This window comes from Lutjanus erythropterus, chromosome 23 (assembly GCF_056507025.1).
Source record: "Lutjanus erythropterus isolate fLutEry1 chromosome 23, fLutEry1.hap2, whole genome shotgun sequence".
NCBI classification, from domain to species: Eukaryota; Metazoa; Chordata; class Actinopteri; order Lutjaniformes; family Lutjanidae; genus Lutjanus; species Lutjanus erythropterus.
This window is the reverse complement of record NC_139339.1, coordinates 18520234-18539574: the sequence shown is the minus strand read 5'-3', so window position 1 is coordinate 18539574 and position 19341 is coordinate 18520234. Positions and strand designations below refer to the sequence as shown.

Below are 19341 nucleotides of genomic sequence, written 5' to 3'. Positions count from 1 at the left end.
CTGTGATCAATAATGCATCTAATAGAGTAACGTGTGGCTCTAACATCTGAATTAGACACACAACATGATGTCTGCCACCACCTCTGTGTGGAAATACTTCAAAATATTAAACAAAGAAGATATAAATTGTGCACTGTGCAGGAGGGATCAAATGTGCTGGACTGAGGATGGCAGCGACATTTAGAATCTCAGACAAAATTCCAGGTGAAAACCCAAAGCTTCAAGAACACTGGATTTATAATTTATCCAAAATAATTCTATGTGAAATACCGCAGCATATAATGGATTTCCCTTCAGCTATTGTCCGTGGCAAAAAGTGCCCCTAACTGAAGAAAGATGCCAAAAATCCATCTCAAGCCTCACACCAAATGAGTGAAAGCTTTTTTTTTTTTTTTTAGAGTTTTCCTTTTTAATTTTGAGCGATCAATAACTTTATTAAGTGGAATATATTCAACATTGCATCATGCGCAGTGTGAACTATCTTCTGCGCTCAGCAGCAGCATCTGAACACAAACAGAATATGGTATCTGTCTCAGCTCAATAGAACGACTTTGAAAACACCAAATGACTCAGTAGTTTAAAATATTATGAATTATAAAGTATCACTTTCATTAGGCTGTTCAGTCAGACAGTGACAGATTGCAGGCCGAATTTCATCCTTAAAATTTCCTTAAAATGTAAGCACAACTTCAGTGTAATCAAGGGAAAGTGTAATGTCTCAATGGTTATTTGTAAAGAATTATTCATTCTTATTAAATGTTTTATTTGTTTATTTGTATCCTTCCATACAGAATAAAATTCTGGTGGCAAAGACTGAGAAAGTGTGCTATACAGAAAGCAAAAGTTAAGTCCAAGTTCAGTAATAATTTCATGATTGTAGACTGTCCCATAAGAAAGGTCGACATGGTCAGTTTCTCTTTTCATTTGAGACAGGGCAGGTGCATCTGGGTGTGGTTTATTTTATGTCACCATTTTAAATAGAGCAGACACGGGGTGTCTTTACTTGATCTGAGGTATCTTCTCTCTGGACTCTTTGACTCAAACATGGCCAACAAGCATCACAACCCAGACAAGGTCAGCAACTTAGGTAAGTCATGATACACTATCCATTTTTAGTGTTTAATTGGTGTTTTATAGTGATATAACATTGAACATTGTTATATCTAATTTTATGTAACTCTACTGTAGCTCCTAATACTTAGATTAGTCCATACATAGATTTTGTACTGAACTGCAAAGGTATATGTATAATTATTACTATTATTCATTTACATATTTATGAAATGTTTTTCACTAAAAATAATGATTTCTTAATCACTACAAAAATGTTGAAGACTTGGTGCTTGTTTAAAATACATGCCGTTTTTGTTCTCTGAGTCCTCTTTTGGAGGGAGGTTCAGAAGATGTGCTTTTAAATTAAACTGTGCTATCAGCTAAACATTGTAAAAAAAAAACAACAGTGATATCATCAACCTTATTATTTTGTGAAGGAAAGTGATTTTTTTAAACATTGCCACCATTGCTATTCTGCACCAGAAATACTATTGGATTAAGCTATTTATCAATATTTTATTCATGCACAATGTTGCCACTGAGGTATTATGCAGATGACAGCTTGTAAAACCAGTCTGTCAGCTGCTGCTGTTAGCACTGCCAGCGTTAGCCACACTGTGTAGCAGGCTGGCAGCTAACGTCAGCTCCAGGTAAACAATGTTATTTATCTGCACACACTGTGATCCTTTTTGGTCTGAAAAAGTGAAGGATTTAGAAGCATTTAGTGAGTTGTTGTCATGTTTTGTTCATGGTTCATGTGCAATGTTTGTAATGACACAGTTCATGAGCATTTAAAATACCATTTGGCGATTGTAGACTGTGGTTAACAGCTTCAAATGGCTAATGGCCAATATATATACTTAGGGGAGTGCATCTCATTGACTGAGAAGATTTAATACCTGTCTGAGTACATATTTAATGATACGAAACATCTTAGAATTTTTTTATAAATAGCCAACAAATTAAGCCCTGTTGCAATACAATATGATACAATACATTTTCACTGAATTAATACTATATTTGTAGGGTGCTATTAGTGGCAAGAAGAAGTAAACTTTAAAACTGTTTAAAATGCATTTTTTTCAGTAAGAGGATATACTACTCTGTTTCATATGAGGAGTTCTTTGGTTTACATTGAATTTGACCGTATAGAGGAAGTGGGGTGTGGAGGAACAGTGATGCTATGTGTTACCTGCTCTCACAGTGACATGTTGTCTCTGAGTTGGGACACTGGAATTGCACACACGCACATCAATTGCAGTCCTGAGACCAAACAGGGGATAACAATTATAAATACTTTAATTTAATATAACCATTGATTACTTATGATTACCAAAATTAAAAATAATATGCAAATACCCCAACATATTTTGGTGCCCCATGTAAGGGATAATACTGTTAATAATTATTCACAATTGTAAGATTGTCAGGAAAGTGTGAAAGGAAGTTACGTGTGGGCAGAGACAGACTTTTGACCACTTTGGTACTTGGTCAGAACAGGTGGACCAGTTTTCACCACTCTGATTTTTGAGGCCACATTTCATCACAGAAAGAAAGCCAGAGAAGTGCATGACTGAATTAATTTGTTTCAGAAGGAGAGTCTACAAAAGACATTAATTTCCCACATCATTTTTGCTCTTTCAAAGCAACTGAACAGATGTTTCTTCTGTCCCATCTTTGAACAAGTTACATTATGTACAATACAAAACCTGATTCTTATTCTATGTCACTCATTCTTCTACACAGGATGCAACAGAACAGATACTGAGGAGCTGAGGATAGTGTTGGTGGGGAAGACTGGGACTGGGAAGAGTGCCACTGGAAACACCATTCTGGGGCGGCAATGTTTTGAATCACAGCTCAGTGCTAAATCTATGACTGTCGAATGTGCTAAGGGCAAAGCTGCGGTGGATGGGCAACAGGTCGCTGTCATTGACAGCCCGGGCCTCTTTGACACCAGGTTTGGCGAATATGAAACAGATAAAAATTTATGCCAGTGCATCACTTACGCTGCTCCTGGACCCCATGTTTTCCTGGTGGTCATTAAGCTGGACAGATACACTGAAGAAGAAAAGCAGACGGTGAAAAAGATCCAAGAGATGTTTGGCCAGGCGGCAGACAAATACAGCATGGTTCTCTTCACTCGTGGTGACGACCTTGGAGATACCACCATCGAGGACTTCTTGAATGGAAGCAAAGACCTTCAAGAACTTGTGGCCAGATGTAACGGCATGTACCATGTCTTCAACAATAAGACAGAAAACCGCTCTCAGGTCACTGAACTGCTCCAGAAGATCAGAGATTTAGTTCAGAAGAATGGAGGAAGCCACTACACCAACGAGATGTTCCAAGAGTCTGAGAGAGCAAACGAAGAGGAGAAGCAACGCATCCTGAAAGAGAACGAGGAGCAAAGACGAAAAGAAAGAGAGGAAATGGAGAGTGAAATTCTAGAAAAATATGAAAAAATAATTAAGAAAGTGACTGAGCAATTCCAGGCTGAGAGAGAGAGGGAGAGGAAAGAGAGGGAGGAAGAGAGACAGAGGGAGAGGCAGGAGATGAAGGAGGAGAGGCAGGAGATGAAGGAGGAGAGGCAGAGGGAGAAGCAGAGGGAAGCAGTGAAAGAGAGCAAGTTTATAACCATGATGAATAAAATTATGGAAGAACAACAAACAGAACTGAGAGAGGCAAGAGGCAGGTTGGTGCTCTTCCATGAAAATGAGGCAAGACAGAGAGCTGAGGAGTTAAATCCACTGTATCATCTGCTAAAAGCTGTTGAACACACTGGAAAGGCAGTTTGGACCTTCCTTCCCAAGTGCTTCACATTCATTCGGGAAAGTACTCATTAACAATTCATCTATTATCAAGTCATGCCTGAATCATTGTACCTGAATCATTAACTAATCATTAGTAGCTTTATAAAATTAAAATTAGGGGTTCACTTATTATCTAATGGTAGCAGTTAGTTCTTCATTTGTTCATCATTCGTTCTGTGGTAACTAGTAAAGAGTTAATTTCAAATGTGTGTAGATCAAGAAATGAAAACCAAATGGTATAAAATATATATATTTTAAAGTACTGTAATGTAAGTACTGTAAAGTAATGCACAAATGCAACAAATCTGCCCTGTAAAACACCTAGCATGTGTTTTTCTTTAAAAAAAAAAAAAATCATAATACAATGTGGCCACAGTTTTGCACTGCATGTGTACAGATTTGTAATCTGAGAGCACAGATTTACATATGGCTCTTTTTTTCACAGCTGACCCCAGTTGGACTCTGTGCAAAAGGAATATGCTTTTTATTTTTTGGTTTCATGATGGCACCCCATAGATTTTCATTACAGCAAAGAGTAAGAGTGTTGTGTGTATGTGTGTATTTCCAATTTCAGGTGTGGTTTGCATTTTGAATAAAGTGTTCCTCCAATGATTGCAAGAGATTTCATTTTTGAATAATGTGTCTGTTGTCAGAAACTGTGTGTACTGTTTTGCAAAAAGTATGGTGTAGAATTGAAAATGTTGGGTTTGGGGGAGGGTATCAAGTATTTTTAAGTCAAAGGGCTCAAGTTCAAATGAAGCCTGGAGTCACTTTTGTTTAAGTCCACATCAGGTTGCAAGTCTTTTTTTTTTTTATTTTATCATATTTATTATTTTATCATTTTTATTTGAGTCATCAAATTTGTGGCTTGAATCTGAGTCTAACTCATGTGACTCCACACCTCTGGTCGAAACTGATGAGAACGTCAGTACAAGTTTTTAGTCAAACACGTTTTACCTGAAGATGGCAGTAGATGAAAAGTCAGAAGATCAACAAAATCAGGATTCATCCTCTGGGAAACATGAATGTCCGTGCCAAATTCTGCACCGATCCATCAGATAGCTGTTGAAGTATTTTAGTCTGGACTGAGGTAGTCAACAGGCCTTCCCTGGAGAGACACTGTTAGCATGGATAAAAATGGAGGCATATTTATAGTGCTGTGTATTTGTGCTTTGTATTTGAGCAGCTCCTGTGCAACACAGGTTTTCTAACAAGCGATTCCAGCCTGGACTCTAATCCTGGCCAATCCAGATACAATTGATGCATCCCAATGCAGTGTCTCACGAGGCGTGTCCTATTTCAAAATGTCATCCAAAATCAGCCTTCTCTCGTCCAAATTTATCATAACAGGTTTGTCAATTTGCAGCCCTCAGTATCCCACCATTTATAATGTGAAGACAGCTGGTAACGGAGGAGTCAGGTGAGTCGTGTCAATGGTGTTTGCATTCAGATGCAACTGGTAAATGATAAACTGGTAAATGGTATGTCATTGGTAAATACACTCAACAAAAATATAGATGCAACACTTTTGTTTTGGCCCTCATTTTTTTTAGGAGTTTAAGTTAAAGATCTAAGACTTCTTCCTGTGCTCATTAACAATGATTCTAACAAATTTGTGAACAAAATTTGAAAGACTTTTCGTGTGCACAGAATAAGTTTTAGATCTTTTACGTCAGCTTGTGAAAAATGGGAGCAAAAACAAAGGCGCTGCATCATATTTTTGTAGAGAATATCAAACCTCACCCACCACTGGAGCGATGAAAACATCTACATGTTGAATATAATGAACTTGCAGAATAACGTGAGAATGAAATAAAAGTGCAGTTTAAAGGGTGTAGTCACCATGAAACTTATCCTATCACAAAGACTGGAAATGAATATAAAAGTGTTGAGGACAAAAAGCATGAGAGAAATGTGTTCACAAATGCTGTTTTGGTTACGTGTGTAATAAATCAGGAAATACTGACAACACAATGCTCAGCATTCATCAGTGTGTGTGTTGTTGTTGCAGCACGACCGGTTCCTGATTCACCCACATTCTCACAGTGTTGACTGGAGGCTGAGCAGAGGCAGTGACTGCAGAGTCACCGTCACAAAACTGCAGGGACTTTTCCTTTAAACAGCCGATGTATGCTTTAATAACACGCCACCTGCTGAGAGTTTTCATGCAAAACAGCCAATGTTCAGTCATGAAAAACAGAAACCTGTCACTTTTAGAGTCATTTCAGCTTCATTATATACTTAGAGCTGTTATGTATGGATTCACAGGAGTGACATAACAAAAAAAATTAATCTATACAAGAACTGGAAAATAAATCTGGAATATAAAGTGAAATAAATAAAAGAAAAATTAAGTTGAAAAATTTGAAAGTTTTATTAAATGTATTTGTTTATTTCTTTACATATATGTCATATTTTTTTTAAATTTATTTTTGCATATAAATTACATTATATAATTTCTTTCTTCTTTTTTTCTCTCAGCTTCATTTTATGTATGGAGTCACTGGAGTGCCATAAAACACAAATACATTTGTAAAAGAATAAATAATAAATAAATAAATACTTTTAGAAATATAAAAAGGAATAAATAAAAGTAAAAAAGAAAAAAGAAATGTGGATGTATAAGTAAATCTGAAAATTGAAAGAGGAAAAGACAAAAAAATAAATACGCGAATAAAAGTTGTGTTAAAATATAAGGGTAAAATAGATAAATATATATGTGTGAGTGAATATATAGAGAAATAACAAAATATGTTGTGTATTTCTGTATATATTGATTTTTCACATATAAATTAAATTAAATAAATGTGTAAGGACAAACATTATATTTATATATATTTATATTTATATTTATATTTATATTTATATATTACCTATATAACATTTTTTCAGATGTATTTGTTCATTTATGTCTGTGTATATCGTTTACATATTTCTAAATAGACATTTTTATTTTTTGCATATTAATTACTTTCTCTCTCTCTATATATATATAGTCATTATCATTATTATTATTATTTTAGTATTTCCTTGTTCCTTTCCAATGTTTGTTGGTAAAATCTTGACTTTACTGACCCCTAGTGGTCATTTAAAGAAAGAACCTTTAATTAATCCTTTAATTAATGCCATTAGGAAACAAATGTTTTGATGTTGTTTTACAAAGTTTATTTATTTAGTGAAAACGTATATACAGCCTTTAGTAAATTATAAGCTTCCACACTCAGAAAAAGCCATGATCTTATAGTGTTTTGTCTTTTTTCTTCGCAAATGTAAGCAGGAATAAATCAATTCAGTACACTAATACTTATAAAAACACAAATGCAATAAGAAGTGATGTTGTACAAAGAGTCACTTTATCACAGTGACAAACAATCCCTCACAGCTGTTTCACACTCACATGATTACTAATGAGCAGCATTCATCAGCTGTGAATGAGATCTGCTGATCAATCATTTAAAATGACGGCTGACGACTCACAAAACTGCAGATACAGTCGGCACAGGCAGTTACTTGGTGCCATAATGTGTCATTCTGGAGGGATTTTTTAGCTTTTTATTGATTCTCAACTGGTGGAAAATGGACCAAATCTGTGTAAAACAAGGTTTTAACCCCAAAATTGCTGTAACAACTTAGACAGACATAATTAAGCACAGGAATGACCATTATATACTTCAATCATAATGTTCTCCAAAAAACTCCAAACCTTTAACATTTAAACCAAGACCCGGTGTTTATTAGATTCAAACTTGGCAGAGAGTCCTGAGCTTCATCTCAAATTAACCTGCAAGTTTGCAGCTTTCACGTGATGTACATCACTTCTATGTAACAGAGGCTATACTACGGACCTGATATCTCCTCCTAAAAGATCCCCTATTCATCCCGAAAAAAGACAAAAATGGGCCTGTGGTAGGAGAAGTGGAGTGGAAGAAGTTTAAACACTATGAATCACTAATAGACCTTATTTTCTGGTATGTGATGTGCACCAGATTTACCAGCCCAGTTCAAAAACAGCTGGGATGCAGTGTAAAACCTAAATAAAAACAGAATGCAATAATTTGCAAATCATTTTCAGCTTGTATTCAATTCAATTCATTACAAAGGCAATATGTTTAATGTTCAAACTGATTAACTTTATTGCTTTTTAAAAAAAACAAACACTCTTTCTGAATTTAAAGTAGCAGGTGACAGTATCATGGTACTACACCTGCTCAGGAACACAGTTTGTCTCTGCATCTCCATTAATGCTGAAAGTACAGGTTTTGGAGCAACATGTTCTGCCATCCAGACGGCGTCTTTTTGCGAGACGCTGTTTATTTCAGCAAGACAATATCAAGACACATTCTGCACATGTTACAACAGTGTGGCTTCATAGTAAAAGAGTTCAGGTGCTAGACTGACCTGCCTGCAGTCTCCCTTTGAAAATGTGTGGTGCATTATGAAGCACAAAATACAACAACAGAGACTCCAGACTGTTGAGAGACTTAAGTCGTATATCAAGCAAGAATGAGAAAGAATTTCACTTTCAAAACTCACTTTCAAACCTCAGTTCTCATACACTTGTGTTGTGTTGTTGAATAAAAGGTGAAATATCTTGTCTTTGTAGTTTATTCAATTGAATATAGGTTGCAAAGTTTTTGTAAATCATTGCAGTCTTTTTTTATTTATGTTTTACACAATGTTCAAAATGCAGCAGTGTCTTCAGGGAACCCGATCACAACAGGACAGATGATCAACGGAGCGGTGTTCCTCCCGTTGTCATGGAGACAGGGGTTAAAGTAGGGGTAGAGCGGCTCGGTGAAGTTGCACCCGCTGTACGTGTAAATGTGAGTCTTTGCTTCTGCGTTGTAGAAGGACACCAAGCCTTCCTCGTAGTCGAGGAACACACCAACTTTCTGGGGGGTTTCATGGAGGTGGAGGGTGACGGAGGGGCCGGCGCAGGCACTGAGGCTGCCACCTTTCCGCCGGCAGATCGCCCAGTAACCGCTGTCAGGTCGCACTGTGATGGCCCCCTTCCTGTTGATGGACTCCCGGGCCACACCAAGATCCCAGTCTGTTTTATTTCCAACCTGAAACAGAGCCAACAGAATAAATCAGATTAATGATGCAATTAGAGCTGCTGTCAAAAGGTCCAATAACAGCTGGTGTCTGATTTTGTTCAGTCAATAGAAATAGTAAATATAAGTCACAGGAACCTTCAGAGGACATTTTGGTCACACTGGGATTGAAATGTATCCCTGTCCTTGATGGTCTAGTGTCCAGTGTTCTTTGACACCAGAGCAGAACATACTGCATTAAGACACAGCTCAGCATGCTTACAGCCACAAGGGGGCGTGAAGAGTCTTTTGGTCACATCAAGACCTCATCGTGCAGATCTGCAGGTGACTTGCTTTATTGACCAGCTTTACTTTGACAAGCAGAACATTATAACCTTTAGTAATTGATAACTAGCTGCAGTTAAACATAAAAGTATCATTTGTGATAAATGTATGAATGCACTATTTGCTGACAAACTAATTTAATATCACCTCCATTTCGTACCTTACCTTTAAATTTGTTTTACAGAGGTTCTTATCTTCTTAACTCAGACCCTATTTTCTCATGTTTTTGTGTCTAAGTGACTGATGGCAAGAACAAACTTTTGAAATTGGTTGAATTTTGAGCGAGACTGCTGCAGCAAGCAGGCGCAAAAACAGGCTGGAATGTAACCCTTGTGGGCGGCTGTACAACCACTTCAAGTGTTCAGGCTCAGATTGTTATTTTAAGGCTGGGCTGCTAAAGAAGGATGCAGGTCAAAGTGTGACTGCAGGCCCGAGGTCCTACCTGAACCACCCAGTAGTGTCTTCCAGAGGTGAAGCTTTGTTTCCCCAGAACGGAGACGCAGGAGTCGAACCTGCGTGGGTCGTCAGGCACAGCGAGCTTCCTCTGCTGGGAGCCGAGGCTCACCTGTGGATCATCATCCTCCTCATCATCATCGTCAACAACAACAACAACACCAAGAGACATTTTGTTTGTACATCATAGAATTTATCAGTGATCATCATCTGTCATCATCCTCATAATGGTTGTGTGTTTAGTTTTGGTTTCAGTCACCACACCTGTTCACCCTGACATTCCTCACAACAGACAAAGTGTCAGTTAGTTAGACCTGAGAACAACTTACACATGCAAAGTGTTGTATGATGCAATGATGTGTGAATCATCATGTCACATTTAAAAATTTTTAAGCATGTTACTTTGCTTTCCAAGTGACAACAAATATCGTTCTTTCCAAACGCATTGGGAAAAAGAGTCGTTTTTACCTCATAGAACATGAGTTACTGCCTTAATCTGTTTATTTGTGCTATTGTGTGACTTTGTTGAATCCAAACTGACCTTTTAAAATAAACACTGAAGTCATACAACAACACAAACAAACTAACAGATTGATGCAGTGGTCGATCTGCAACTCCTGTGTTCTCTGAGGTAAAATAACTGTTTTTGCCAAGGAGTTTGTTTGGTTTGGTTTGGTTTATTTGGCTTGCGATCGGAAAAAGCTGTCTGATGACAGTGTAAAGCAGTGACAATAAGTACATGGCTTACATTTAAAGTGTGATTGATTTTTTTAGGTGGCTAAAATAGTGTTTGTTGCTGACCCTGTCCACAGCAGCACACTGCTTAGTTTCCCACACTGGTACTCCTCTCAGCTCCTCCAAACTGGGGGCGTGCCGACCACCAGCTACTGTAAAGCTACTGTATGCTGACTATAGATAAGAACCTCATGCAATCCTCACTTTAAAAGAATCCCACCTATCTCTCTGAGAAGTTAAAGTTGCAGATCCAGATTCCTGTTTTCTCCTTTTCAAAGTTGGTATGAGGAACTTTAAAACCGGTGATCGGGTTTCATGGTTATTAGCTCTAAACTCAACTAAGGATGTTACATATTTAAGCGGCTTAGAAAGCAAATGTCTTACAGCACATATGAAGACACGGGTATGTGGATGTCTTCTAAATGTCATGTGATGACCAACGTTTTCATATAACTCAGAGTGGTGATTGTGCAACCTGACATGTTTTCACTCTCAACACGTCAAATACTCGTGACAGGGACCCTGTGACACTGTAGGTATCCCTCTAGTGTCAGCTAGCATCAGTTTTGCTTGTCCAAGTTAGCAATAATAAATAGGCAATATCCAGGCTTTCAAAATAAAGGGTTAGAGCAGGGGTTAGTCCAGGTAGACTTTCAAATTAAAGGCACAAAATTGCCCTGGTTTGGTTTAGGAAACAAAATTACTTGATTAGGTTTAGAAAAAGATCATGATATGGGTTAGAATAAGCATCGTAGTTGCTTAAATTAACAAACGTGATGCAATGCAATGCAATCTAAGGCAAACCAACACATCCCAATGCAATGTAACGCCATACGATGCAATGCAACGCATGTGATATAATGTCTCCTGGGTGGGTTGGTTTGACCCATCAATCCACTCCAGATATCTCCGCAGTCCAAAAGAATGCAAGCAACAGTTTCAGAGGACAATCAGTTGTCTAATCAAATTACTAAATATTTAAAATGTTGTACAGTAAGATTTACATTTAGACCATGGATAGGTTTGCAAACATTAGTGATCTACATTATTGTGAAATGCACACATTTTAGCAAAAGCTTTGAATTAAAAGGGAGCTGGAGAAGGTCTGGTGTGTGGTGAGACGGTATACAAGATGATGTCATCAGCATAAAAGCAGATATTACAATGCCGAGTTGGAAAATAAATATTATTTATGTATGGACTCAATAGCTCTGAGCCTAACACTGACCCCTGAGGGACACCTTCATCAACAGGTTTAACTCTTGCTAGAAAGATGTTATATGTAAACATAAACATCAAAACCCACAAAAAGCAGCTTACACATATGTCATTTCTGTCAGTGATCATTCTGTTACTTTACCTTTTTTCCATCTGGTGACAGAATTAGCCAGCCTGCAGCAGTCGTAGGATCCAGAGTCACATCAACTGGAGACAAACAGAATATATGGAAATGTAATGTTTATTATTAATTAATATTAATATATTCACGCCAGTTGAATATAAACTCCTCATGGTCTTTTTGTGTCTCTTTCTGGTAGTTTTATGTCTCGTTTTGGTATTTTTCATGTCTTTGTGGTAGTTTTGTGTCTCCTTGTAGTTGTTTTGTGTATCTTTGTGGTGCTTTTGTGCCCCTTATTGTCCCTTTGTGTGTCTTTGTAGTCATATAATTGAAATATTCTTGTTCAGGGCCCCCCTGACTTATTCTAAGTAATATAAAAGTCAAATTGCCACCTTTTGCTGTATAAGCAAGACCAAATACGGCAGTAAAATTTCATTTTCATGTGAACTTATTTATACTATTAAGTTCATATCCATACACATACCTGCATACTGATTCGTCTTGCTCGTTTCTACAAAAGAAAAGAGAAAGAAATGTTAGTTATTCATTTTATTAAATGAAACATTTGGCAAATGGCCCTCATGCAATAAAAATGAAGGTGGCTGTTCTAAAGATGTAATATATAAAAGGCCACACACACCGTTGAGTTATTGTGATTATGTGTGACTTATAAATAGTAAAATATAAAGGGTGAAATTTTAGTGAATGGTGTCAGATTGAGCTGACAAAAACATTTCTGGACATCACTGACCTTCTGCAGACAGTTTATTTTCGAGTTCACGGTAGAGGTTGACCAGCTTTGAGAAAGATCTCCTCACTGTTCCTATGTAGTTGTCTGAGTGGACGGTGACCTGGGACCAGTCTCTGGTGGACAGTGGAGTGCTCAGAGAGGGGAAACTCTACAGTGAAACAGGACGACAGTGACTTGTGAGTGCAAGAAGACTCTCTGAAGCCTCATCAATGGTTGTGCTCGTACAATACAGTAAATTCAGTGCATCAGATCTTTGTCATAAATAATCTGGAAGGCATTTTTATGTTTGTGGGACTTTCTGACCTGTATGAGATGGAGAGGGTCCTCGTAGTGCTCCAAGTGCTGCAGCTCGCTGCGTCTCCTGTGCAGTTCCTTGATTTCCTGCTCGAGCTCTATGAGAAGCTCGTCTCGTCTCCTCTCAGCTGCTTCGTGCTTCTGCTCGACCTCATCCATGAGCGAAGCCTGGTTCTCCTCGATGGCACTTATCACCATGGTAGCAATCTGAACGCTTGTCTGTATCTGTCTGTCTTTATTTATCTGCAGAGAACCATAAAGAAATATTTAAGTATTGTGTGAAATAATTAGAAGATGAGAATGTAACTAAATAGCACACCTCACCGAATTCAGTCATCCAGGCAGATATTTTCAAGGAAATATAACAATCATTTAGGCCTGCATGTGAAACTGGAAAACGAGGACACCACCAGGAGAAGATTGTTCTGAATTCTTTGATTTTTATTTTATTTTATTATTATTTTGCAATTAAATCAGAGTTCATCTGATTCTTGGTTGCATTACAGGCATGTATGGTTTATAATGGTTTATAACAACACTTTAAAATTTTCATTTCATTTTTATTTTCTTTGGCACTGTTCAAAGAATGCAAATAGATTGACCTATGTAGCATCAGATACCTTGGTGATTATATAAACATTGTCTTGCATAGCCAGATCTATTTCCACAGGAAGGTCTGGCTCTGATGGTGTCTGGGTATTTTAGCATGCTAATATTTTCTTATCTTAACACAAAGGTAAAGGGGCGTTTAATGGGGTCACACAAGTCCACGATTGTTTTGTAAATGGTCATGTTAATAATTGCAAAACGTTAAAATAAAAGACTTACTTTGCTCAACTGCACTGAAGCCTTGATCTCCTCCGACTTTCTGATTCTGCCCTGGATCATCTGTTGAAACTCACTGTCAGTCATCTTTATCTGAGACTGCAGCGGTTAGAGATGAACAGAAATACATCAAAAACACTGAAGTGCAACTATTGAATGACAAAGTAAATGTATGATGTAAATTCACGTTATGAGCTGCATGGTTGTTGACTTCCTGTCAATGCTATAGTAATGTTACCTTCAGCTACAAACTTAGTGATTTTTTCCCCCTTAAGTTCATTCATTCCCTTTACATAGTCATCTTATAACATATTGTTAATAATATTTACCATATGTTTTGCCTGTATCATGTTCATTCAGACTCAACAGAAACAAAACAAAACTCACCAAAACCGTCTTTGCTCATCTTTCTGCTGTTTCAACGATCATCAGTTATAGTTTGGTCAAAATAAACCCATTATTCACCACGTTAGATGTGAAAATATCCACAGAGCTACGACAGTGAAGTTGGAGACGTCAGAGAAGCAGAGGGGATCCGTGAATTCAGGGTTTATTTCTGGTTGTTTGGATTGTTGAGGCCGTGTTAAGATGAGCCAAGATGTTTTTGGTCTTATTTTGTTTCTGTTGAGTTTGAATGGAGACGATGATGACAATGATAAAACATTACTGTAACACTGGTGCTGTAGAACACTGCAGGGATGACATATTTCTGTAGGCCCACCCTGAAGTTAGCATCACTCTGGTTCTGTCCACAAGAAGCCAACGGGATACACTAGTTTTATGATTTTGAGGAGCAAATGCAATTGCCTGAAGTAAAAAGCTAACATTTGGCTATAACGAACTACACCATGGTTGAATTACTTCACAGCACCACCACGAAGTGACTGGTGTTTGGTGTGACGTTTAATGTCTGTCACAACCTGTGGTCTCACTTAGCCACTTGTTAGTTTTTAAAGATTTTTTAAAGCCTTTTTAAAGATGCGTAAAAGCTCCAAAATTCACAAATGAGTTATTTATTGGCTTATTTTATGTTGTAGAAGAAAATGTGGAAATCTCTTAAGCTCGTGTTAACCACAGATCTTCTTTAAGCTAAATAATGAAAAACAATCTAACAAAAAACACCCCACTGACTTTGAAACAAGGGTACCAAATGTGCTAATATGCTAAATCATTTTTGGCTTTTAGGACTTGTTCCTGCAGCACTCCAGTGACAAGCTATTGGCTAATGTTGCTAACAGATATCTAAGACACCTAGGTGAGGATTATGTAGCAGGATTACAGCTTTAAAATATATTTTCACTTGTAACTTGCATCTCAGTGTAAAAGACAGAAGCAGATCATTATATAAAATGAACCTCTTGTCCTCACCCTGATCCTCTTGCTCTCCTCCTCCACGGGGACGGTCTCATGGTGTTTGTGGTCCCTCTCTGTACATCTCATACAAACAGTCGTCTTGTCTGTTATGCAAAACCTCTCCAGGAGCTTGTTGTGTTTGTGACAGAGGTGGCTGGTGATGAAGGTGCCTGGATCTGTCAGCATGTGCTTCGTCATCAGTTGATCCCTGAGATGAGGTGTCAGGTGGTTTTCACAGTAAGACTTCCGGCAGACGAGGCACGACTTGACCGCCGGTTGCTCGTTTCCCGTGCAGATGTCACAGTAAACATTATCGGACTTAGATGGATGTCTTGGGACTCTTCTCTTTGCGGGGGCTGGCTTGTATTTTGGCTTGTCCTTCAGCGACCTTTTGATTAAACACAAATTAAAGTCAGACATGACAAAAACTGCCAAAAAAGTGTTTCAAAAAGTGTTTTGCAGGACATTTTAAAGGATTTACTTTATACCTTTTAAATTGCTCAGTGATGTCTTTTAAGCCTACGTTGATCCTGAGCGCCGGGCGGGTTTTAAAGACCTCTTTGCACAGCGGACACTCGCACTTCGGTCTCGAATCCCAGAAGCGTTTGATGCATCCCAGGCAGAAGTTGTGCCCACATGGGATGGAGACAGGATTGTTGAATATATCCAGACAGATGCTGCACCGAAACTGCTCCTCAGACAGTGTAGAGGCCATGTTTCTGACTGTAAAAAAAATGTATTTTACTAATACAAAGTATTGTGTGGATTTCTTGTACATATTATAAAATAAAAATGCCTCTGAAATGAACAGTAGTTTTCTTATTTTGGCCACTGAATATCCTACATTTTAACATACATATAAAAACAGAACATTTGATATCTGTAAATGCCAGTGGGCCATCATATTTCCTTAATATGTCTGCTGCTATCATAGATCTATAATTATACGTAGTTTTCATGTATAAAATTCCTGGGAATAATTATATGAATTAACACTTTTCTCTGAATATCTCCTTCCACTAACTACATATTGAGGTTGTTGCGGTTGTTATTTAATTACCATCAATCTTAATTATGCACGAGAAACATTTTTAAGCATAAAAATAGTTGGCCACCATTCAGATGTGTAACTTAGTTCACTTAGTTCCTGATTGATGATTACAGCCTTGGAGGAGAACAACAAGAACAATGCTGATCTAATAAAAGGTAGAGACATTAATGTGACACATGCGGTTCAGAAAAAACAAAAACAAATGCAGGGGTCAAATTACATGTTAAATATCAACCATAAAGCAGTTCATGTCATGTCATGGCTTATATTTTAGTATCTGCTGACTGACACCAAGGCCACAGTTTCCTGAGAAGATAAAGTCACTGAAAATGATCTTTAAGTTTTAAGACCTTGCATCTGCGTGCATGTGGGCCTCATACTGCGAGCCCCGCAGTTAAGAAAGTCTGTATTTGTTCTGTGAAATGAACTTACCTGAGCGCACCTATGAGGCACACATGCATGCAAACACACACCTAAGTTGTGGCTCATTTCAGGTCTTGTGTTATCATGACAGTGACATAAAACTTAACTTAATAAAATGTTAAATAACTCAACATTCACCGCTGGTTTAACATGGGATACGCCGACATGGGTCGGACTAGCTGCTTGCACAGACAATAAATACGGCCTTATTGCTGGTGAAGATGGGCTGGTTTTATGTCTGTACAATTCTTTAAAAGATTAAATATTCCAGGTTTATTTTTGCAAACAAGAGAGGGTTTTTTTTGGCATATATGGTGCTTTAGGTGGAATTAAAGCCTGCAGAATCTTGGCATCTGATGTACAGTAAAGGAATGTTGTTGCACACTGAAAACAAATGAGCAGTTCAGAAATTATTTATTAGGAAAAGGAGTGTCAGAATATTCTGTGGTGGAGCTCAGGTCAGTGCCAAGTAATTGTATTATTAATTACAGTCTTCACTTGATTGTGATGCACTGCACTTCCATGCGTCCTTAATGCTGCTGTGGATGTCAAACAATACATCCACTCGAGGACACTGCAAGGCTTAAAGAGGTTGTAATAATGTAATAATGGCCAGTAAATACATCGTTTCTTATGGATGGAGATTTTTTTTCACTAACTGACGACTAATGTACTTTTCATTACTTTTTAAAAACTTTCTTATTGTGTCTTGTAGTTGCGTAAACTATTTGGCTACATATTTCATTACATTTACCCCATGACTACCAGAGGTAGTGCTGCATTTTGTCCATATCTGTAAGCTTTCAGAAAATGTGAAAAAATATGGACAAAATGAAGACAGAGAACGGACAGAAAGCTTTGTGCGTATCCATATCTAATATAGAGCATAAAGGAAAATTTACTGTACCAAACAAATTGTGTCAAAATGTCACATACTGTGCGGGCTGAGCGTGAGTTAGTGGTGCAAAGAGACGGACAGGATACGGTTGAAACGTAAAAAGACTGTTCAACTAAAGGCACGTGGGCTGTGGAATTTTTCTGTGGCCCATAAGAGGCTGCCTGTAAATCAGAATGGCATCTGTATGATATGATGAATAAAACTGTGGTACATATTTCTGACCTGCTCTGAGAAATCTGATCTGTATGATCTGAACCAGTACGGCTTTGATTAGGTAAAACCTCCTGTGATTGGCTGCAGCAGGATTACCCCGACTCTACACCTGCTCAGTCAAGCCTCACGTGGCGCTCTATGCACTCAAACTGTGTTAGAAAATGCTACTTCAACAATTACACAATTGATAGCGATATCCAGATAAATGTTAATAATCACGAGAATATTTATGCATGCTTCCCAGTGTGTTGCTACACAACCATTCTGCAAAATGTGAGAGAGTTAGGAGAGAGTTAGGACAGCTGTGGGGCAACACGTTCCACTTTCCCCTGCATGCATACTAACAACAACACAGACTGAACTAAATCATAAACACATATTTAAAATTGTTAAAAGGGTTTTGTCAAACACCTCAGATTTTAGTTTTGATTTAAAAGTTGGTTCGTCATAAAATTCAGAAGATGTTATTCTGTGCCTTTTTATTTTTACATTTTAAGTGTTTTACCCCTAAACATTTTCCTTTTGAAAAACATTGCAGACATCGTTTATATTCATAATTTATAATAAGTAAGTAATAAGTTAATTTATCTTAAAGCAGTTGTAACTGATATCTCAATGAATAAACAGTATAAATAACGTCTTACCTGTGTGGATGGATCAACAGACAGACACTCCTGAACAGATGTGTTGACAGCAGCTGTATGAAGTCCAAACAGATTCTTCCTGGAATGGAGTTGAGAAAATGACCTGAAGTTTCCTCCCACAGAGACATCTGTCTAAAAGAGTTAAACAGGTTAATCTGGTTCTCCTTCTTAGCTGTCATTCATACCCTTTTATAGTGAGCAGTTAGTTGAACAAAAATAGAGAGCGAGAGAAATCTATAGACAATAACAGTAAGACATTATAGAGGTTATGATTTCATACATTATTTTGTTTTTTTGTTTTTGTTGGGGTGGGAAAACTATGCATATATATTTCGTGTGTGTGTGTGTGTGTGTGAGCACATTGTGTGTTTATGTCCAACCTTAATTCCACAAAAGTTGGAATGTTTGATTTGCAAATACTTTTCGGCTTTTATTCAACTGAATAATATCACAAAGGCAAGATATTTAATGTTCAAACTGATAAACTTTATTGTTTCTTTGTACAGTCATTCTGAATTTGATGACTGTTACATGTTTCACGTGTCATGTTGTGGCAGGAGCAACAAAAGACTGAGAAACACACCTGTTTGGAGCATTCAATGAACAATCAGGTTAATTAGTAACAGGTGACAGTATCATGATTGGGTATTAAAGAGGCATCCTTGAAGGGCTCAGTCCTTCACAAGCATGGATCACTTTGTGAAAAAAATTGTGGGCAAATAGTCCAAAAGTTTAAGAACAATGTTTCTCAACATAAAACTGCAGGGATTCCACCATCAACAATCTATAATATCATTAAAAGATTCAGATAATCCAGAGAAATCTCTACATGCAAGAGGCAAAGCTGAAAACCAACCAAAACCAACTCCTCATAATTAGCACCCCTATACTTAGCATATAGTATGATCTAAATTTGGTTAAACAAACAACCGAACCAATATAAGCTGGATGATAGATACAGTTTGTCCTGTCAAAACCCTAGACTGGTTTGGTCTTAAATGTCTTTGATAATACCTCTATATTCATGATTTATTGATTCAGGTTTTAAAAATAACTTTGAAATGTCATTGTCCTGCAGTCACTGGATAGTCTTTAAAGTCTGTTGTAGAATTGATGCA

General features: G+C 37.5%; 2 protein-coding genes across 2 annotated transcripts; one reads left to right on the top strand and one right to left on the bottom strand.

Moving 5' to 3' along the window:
* Positions 1–950: 950 nt before the first annotated feature.
* Positions 951–3899, top strand: LOC146305999 (GTPase IMAP family member 9-like). The gene is made up of 2 exons (XM_084713171.1): positions 951–1087; positions 2800–3899. The coding sequence occupies exons 1-2, from the start codon at positions 1045–1047 to the stop codon at positions 3897–3899; spliced, it is 1143 nt and encodes a 380-aa protein (XP_084569297.1). The 5' UTR covers positions 951–1044.
* Positions 3900–8545: 4646 nt separating this feature from the next.
* LOC146305998 (E3 ubiquitin-protein ligase TRIM39-like) lies at positions 8546–18303 on the bottom strand. The gene is made up of 10 exons (XM_084712623.1): positions 18224–18303; positions 15483–15717; positions 15010–15382; positions 13645–13740; positions 12826–13059; positions 12523–12670; positions 12256–12282; positions 11793–11857; positions 9687–9809; positions 8546–8932 (listed from the first exon to the last, which is right to left on the bottom strand). Exons 2-10 carry the CDS (start codon positions 15707–15709, stop codon positions 8546–8548), a joined length of 1680 nt encoding a protein of 559 aa, XP_084568749.1. The 5' UTR covers positions 15710–15717; positions 18224–18303.
* Positions 18304–19341: the final 1038 nt, after the last annotated feature.